Below are 6,468 nucleotides of genomic sequence, written 5' to 3'. Positions count from 1 at the left end.
GGTATCCATAATTGATTTAGAGGGAGAGACACTCAATATTGTCGATTCTCTGAGCTCTTAAATTTGGAGAAACATAGGCTATTTGTTGGTACAAAGATGGCTCCAAAACTGTCGCATTAGGAGTGTGTACGGGATCTATCTTGGGACAACTCGCAAACCAATATTGTTCCTTCTCACACTTTATTATGGATCATGGTGCCCTAAATTCATCTTGGGTTCTAAAGTCGGTCGAAGATTGACTAAGACATCTATGTAGTGATAACTTGCTCGACCTGATTTGTAGGACTCATATTTGCGGGGAGAACATCATCTCCATCACCTTGGTCCTTAGACCTTGACGATTCACCAATGCAATATTTGGCCTTTTCTTTTTCATAAGTGATATATTTTTGAAGGTCAAATTTTTCTAGTATCACAACACTTCCATATTGTAGATGAGAGTTATTATCAGCCACATTCACCACACGATTGACTAACGGATATTGTGGTATCTAGTATTGATTGGATAGTATAGAGACAAGTCTAGAAACTTGGTTTGCAATCAAAGTTGAGAGAGATTTCAACTGCTCTACAAATGGCCTTAACATAGTGACCACTTGGCTTATAATTGTTTCTAAGAAGTCTCACTGCCTTTTTCTACATGAAGTCTGAAATGCAAGACAACATTATGCTAAGAACCGACTAAGGGTTGAACTAATCCCACTTGAGGAATCTGACCTTTGAGGCCATGATCCCTTAGAGGGCTAGAACCAATTTGTGTGTTGAAAATCTCCACTCTAGGATAAGTCATCTATATATGCTCCTTGTTTATTTTGATAACTAAAAGCCTAGACTCTTTTATCAGAAATTTATAAAGGAAGGCATTAATTTTCATGGTTACATGAGATATCTTAAAAGAAACTATCATATAGGGGGATGCAAGTTGCTATTGTTAGTTGCTTAACAATGTGCTAGTTGATACCATGGTGATGTTACATTCCTATTGGTAGTCAGATTTGGTTCCAATTTGAAGGCTAAACATGGATAATATTCTGACTTCCATAGTGTAAATAAATAATTTTTCATTTGTTATTATGAATGGAGTTATCCATACATGCACTTCTTTATTTAGACAACCAAAAGGCTAGATTTTTTTTATCAACAAAGGCGTTCCTTTTGCCTTTGCCTTGTGGAAGTTTTAAAGCATCGAACAATGTTAAATGTTCATGTGGCTTGTTCTAAAGAATATATTTTACACCTTGGAAGTTGTTGGAAATAAATACTAGATAGTTGGCACTATGCTTTCTGCAACCATTAAAGAGTTTTATGCATTTAAATCCAAGTCTTAAGCATAATACTTTTATATCTAATTCGATATGTCCTATATCACATATTAAATTGGAGGGCTTTTTATATGTTTGTTGAATGGAGAGGTAGGTATCTCCTGTTGTGCGTGATATACTATCGGCTTGTATAGAAACATGTATTAGACATTTGTCTTATCTTTTCTTTCTGTTCTTTTTTATTTTGGAAACAACATTTGGCTTATCTCTGATGCAAGTGTTGTATAATGACCTTTCTTTTTATTTAATGTAGGGTCAACATATAGATTAATTTGAAGTTGAAAAAGTTTCATGCAAGAACTAAAGTGTATTTGAAATTGGCTATGAACCTAATGTGAACCCTCAAGAGATTTGTGCTAAGTTCCAATGCAAGACAAATGCAAAGTTTCAATTTGTTGTACGCAAATCAAGGTTATAAATCAAAGAAGATATTCCAATAAAAAGATGACAATTTTTAATATAGGTAGTTATGCTTATCTTTAAATTATGAAAAAAATCAAAATGTTAAATAAAGTGCAATCCTACCAAGTTGCACTGCACTGACCAATGGTCTTATCTAAATAGGCTGGCCAAAAGATTATTACAAAACTGCCCAAAATTGAAAAAAAATCTATAGCTAGGTTATTAGCTTGGTCTTCTCTTGGACCGATAAACAACTAGACAATAATGCATGAACCAACTTCTATTACATATCTTACACAATAATTTCGGCCAAAGTCTAAAGAAACAATAATAACTCGGCACAGGAATATATCGATCTTAAACATGATCGGACCATTTAGTTGATAGTTGAATTACTCTTATGTAACTGAACTTTTTTAGCTTGTGCAAATGGTGATCGGTATAAAGATCCCTGCATGCAGAAATACATTGTTCTTCATGCAAACATTCAGGAGAAATTCTAGCAAACCATTTGAATTAACAAAATAATGTGAATTTCTAGATGGTAGTGTGAAGCATAATTATCAAAATTGCAAGGTGGAATGTGTAATAACTCCTTGCGTGGCTCTTCAAGAACCTGAAACTGGGAGATAAGCCCCCCCACACGTTCCAACTTAACGGTAGCCACTGCCAATGTCAGCTGGAATCCACCTTCCTCACCTTCCCATCATCATAACATCCACCAACTCCAGTCTCAAATTTCTTGGTTCAAATATGATATCTATCATATAATATTATTATGCTTCGTCGCCTTCAAGCTCAAGCATAACGGGCCGATGTCAACGGCCGCCTCCCTCTTTCTCCTACCAAATCTTTTATTCTCTCCACCAAAACCCCATGGACTCCTCCCCTTCGTCCCAATTCCAGGGTTGGGAGTAGGTTTAGGGTTCCGAGTACCCTCGTCAGTTGCGGCACCGGTGGCGGCAAGAAGACGGCGGCCTCCCGCTCCGACATGGACTCGCCGGCCGTGGACTGCGTCGGTACCGGCGCCGATGTCGAGTGCTTCGTGCCAGAGTCCTCCTCCGAGGGCGACCAGCTGCTGCCGCCGCCGGCGAAGAAGAGACCGGCGGCGAGCTTCGAGATTGGGAGAGGGGAAATGGGGGAGGGTTCCGACGTTGGGTTGGTCCAGAAGGCTTTGGATTGGGCGCTCCTGGTGTCGCCCTTCTTCTTCTGGGGCACGGCCATGGTCGCCATGAAGGAGGTGATCCCCAAGACGGGGCCTTTCTTCGTCTCGGCCTTCCGGCTGATCCCGGCAGGGGCTCTTTTGATCGGTTTCGCAGCGGTGAGGGGGAGGAAGCAGCCGACCGGGGCTTTTGCGTGGCTCTCCATCGTCTTGTTTGGGGTCGTGGATGCTGCTTGCTTTCAGGTGCGCAGGTTCATCGAGTTTTTGCTGCTGAATTATTAAAATGATCAAGTAAGAACTAAGAAAATGTATTCTTTTCTCTTTTACCTTTTCTTTTCTTTTCGCCTTTTTTTTTTCTTGAATTTTTCATATGATGTGGTTTGATGGCAATATTGAATTCTCTGTTTTCTGTGATGGCAGGGATTTCTGGCTGAGGGTTTGCAGAGGACATCGGCGGGATTGGGCAGTGTAAGTTTGTAAGCTTTAAGCTCTTTGAACTTCTTGACAGTGCCGGGTTTGTTTCAAATGCTTACTATTACGTGTCTTATTGCATTTACTGTTGGACTTTAGCAAAAGAATTTAGGACTCTGAATTCTACTATTGGGTTCACTGAAAGGTTGGATCTTGCAACATCTATTTACTTTTTCTTTGTTTATGCGGACTTCGGCATAGTTCTAAGCCTTCTTTGAATCCTAGAATTAGCTATTGATCCTAGGAATTCTGTTAAAGGGTGTTTCTAATTCAATTGATTGGGTTGGATCGGGGTGTCATCTTTTCATTCCTTAGTATTGAAATGAGAAAAGTTAATTTGGAATAGTTGTCAGAGTTTTACAGGCCCCTCTGTCTCTGTTTTTTCCCACCAACAGGTCTAACTAATAGGATTCTGTGTGACTGGGACACCTAAGAATTAGTTTCTGGTCAATGTTGTATAAGCACATTCTGCATATTTGGTCCATTCTTCTTAAGTTTTTTCCATCTTTGAACAAGTAACTTATTTTCCAGTTATGCACCTGAGTTTGCTCATCCTCTAGACAACAACAATATGAATTTTTTTCCAGTTTTACTAGGCAATACACATGCATTGCACATGAGTTTAGTACAGGGTAACTCTGAATAAATCAGCTAACCGACAATTTAGAAAAGGAATGACTAAAAGAAATATATTGCTTATATGGAGCAGCACAAGAGCATCAACTTGAACTTCATGTACACATATTATATTACAATATCATATAAATAACAATTGGTTTGAAGACAATGAATTGAATCCTCCGAATATGATGTTGATCTGGCTCCAAAATTTTAGACCTAAGCATAAGTTGGTTTACTTTGGATTTCATCTATTCAATATAATATATATCAAGGTTTGCCGTTTTGGTACCGGACCCCATATCGGTGCTACACTAGTACAGTATTAGTATGGTACGGTATAAATTTTTTTGGTGTAATCGAGTGTTGGTACGTCACTCGTATCGAGTACGGATATCGAACCGGTACGGGTATGCTACGTCTCGTACCGTCCGAACCGAACCGGTACGGTATGCTACGCTCCGTACCACCTGGTTCGGGTCTGTACGACATACCTTGATATATGTATCTTTGTTTTTTCCTCTTTTTTGGAATTCAATGTATATCTTAGTTGGATATTTACCATATATTTGGTTTTGATCAAGCAAATGCTTTAAAAGGCAGTTGTGGTATGTGAGTGGTCAAGCTGCTACATAGCGCATATGCATTTTATGGGCTCTATGTGTGGCATTTAGTATTTTAAATATTTAGAAATGTTTAAAACATATTAACTATAATAGTAAAAGCAATATTTTAAATAAATAGTAGCCATATTAACAAGAATAACATCTAGCGATTAGTGTTTACTATTTAGTATTAAATTCTGACTAGCAACATTTGGAGCAATTATTGTCGGTAGTACTAATGATATCATAGTCAAAATATTGACATTATTAATGTACATGTATCTGGCCTGTTTGAAACCCACATGCAACCTAACCATTAACTTGAACTTGCCTTGTTTACATAGGAAACTAGCCAAATATATGGTTGCACAATATAGAAGACCCACATATGCAATTGTGCAATGATAAGCATGCCATATATATAGCTGCAAAATGTTAGTCTGCTGCATATGTGTCCTCAAAGTTCTAAGCAAACTATCTTTTTGGTCAATATGTGGCCCAACCAGATCTAGTAGTCGCATATAGGGTATGCTGCCGGAAAGCTTGCGAAAGAAGGGCTCCGCTCGGATCCCTTATTTCGTTCGAAACAGGGCCTATAGGGGGCCGTTTTATTTTTTGAAGTTTTTAAATGAAAGTCGGCAAAACCATTGCTGACTTCACTTAATTTTTTTATTTTAAAAAAAATTAAGTGAAGTCGGCAATGGGTTTGGCGACTTTCACTTAAAAACTTTAAAAATAAATAAAAAAATTAAGTAAAGTCGGTATTGGGTTTGCTAACTTTTATTTAAAAATCTTAAAAATAAAAGAGCCCTCTTCAGCTCTTGTTTCAAACGAAATAGGGGACCAGAGCGAGCCTTTCTTCCGTGGCTCCCTCCTCCGTGTGGTAGCTATTCGGCCTCTTCCTCCCTCTCTTTCTTCCTCTCCCTCTCCTCCCTCTCCTGCTCTTTCTCTTTTCCTCTTTTTCCTCATCTTCTCCCTCTCTAGCACCGGTCTCATTTTTGTTGTCAGAACTGTCCCGATCCGCAGCCGGTACGGCTCGGGATGTCCGGAATCGGGCGGTTCGGGACGGTTCCGCCAAACTTGTCATGACAAATTGGTCCATCTCATTCAAAGTTTTTGCATTCTTTATAGCACTATGTGACATGGTCTTCTTGGGGGCATATGACGTGAGACATTACATTTATAAACCAGACTTTGATACGTAAGCTTTGCTATAGAAAGCCTACAACTTGATGGGTTACCAACAATCACCCTTATATTTAAGGAATATATCAAAGCAGTATATAAAGTTCCTTTATCCACCTTCCTTGAATGTATGCGTCTTTATACAAATCACTTAGTTCTTATTTAAGTTGGGGTTGTATATTTGGTTGCATCACTCTGCTCGAATATACCAAAGCATAGCCATTGTAAAGTTGGTTATAAAATATCATAAACTAATAGTTGTATTAAAGCTGGCTTCTCCTTCTGGGGAATGATCCCATTGCCCATGTTTTTTGGTTTGAAGAGACAGGTCATATTGCCAATGTGTATTTGCACAAGATCAGTTTGACCATGGAACATTTAAGTGTGGTAAAAGCTTGAATCTAAGGTAGATATGTTTGATCTGACACTGTGAGGGAACCCTTGTTTGTCCAACAAGTTTTACTTGGATGATGGAAACTTAATGTATAATGGTGATACAAGGAGCTTACTTATGTTTAGTATTATGAGATCCCTGTGATCTGGTAATTGAATCTAAGTTTTAGCCTATTAAATGGGTCTTTAGGTGGTACTGCTAGATGGAACATATTCACTTATTTGGGTGAGGCAACTGGATCACATAGATTAGAAAACATCTAGTTTGTTTCTCCATATGCTGGCCTGTTCTGGACCATGCAATGTCATT

At 38.6% G+C, this 6,468-nt stretch overlaps 1 protein-coding gene across 1 annotated transcript; it reads left to right on the top strand.

Annotated features, from left to right (window-relative positions):
• The first annotated feature begins 2,363 nt into the window (after positions 1–2,363).
• On the top strand, positions 2,364–3,383 carry LOC120103929 (WAT1-related protein At3g02690, chloroplastic-like). Its single transcript, XM_039121010.1, has 2 exons — positions 2,364–3,129; positions 3,307–3,383. Exons 1-2 carry the CDS (start codon positions 2,716–2,718, stop codon positions 3,364–3,366), a joined length of 474 nt encoding a protein of 157 aa, XP_038976938.1. The 5' UTR covers positions 2,364–2,715; the 3' UTR covers positions 3,367–3,383.
• Positions 3,384–6,468: the final 3,085 nt, after the last annotated feature.

Source organism: Phoenix dactylifera, unplaced genomic scaffold (genome assembly GCF_009389715.1).
Source record: "Phoenix dactylifera cultivar Barhee BC4 unplaced genomic scaffold, palm_55x_up_171113_PBpolish2nd_filt_p 000944F, whole genome shotgun sequence".
Taxonomy (NCBI): Eukaryota; Viridiplantae; Streptophyta; class Magnoliopsida; order Arecales; family Arecaceae; genus Phoenix; species Phoenix dactylifera.
Note: the sequence above shows the minus strand (reverse complement) of the source record. Positions and strands in the feature narration are given on the sequence as shown.

Bases quoted from the DNA above. Each gene is read 5' to 3' on its own strand.
- LOC120103929 (XM_039121010.1), top strand. From the start codon at position 2,716: ATGGACTCGCCGGCCGTGGACTGCGTCGGTACCGGCGCCGATGTCGAG. The intron at 3,130-3,306 runs GTGCGCAGGTTC...CTGTGATGGCAG, and splicing joins TGGATGCTGCTTGCTTTCAG to GGATTTCTGGCTGAGGGTTT.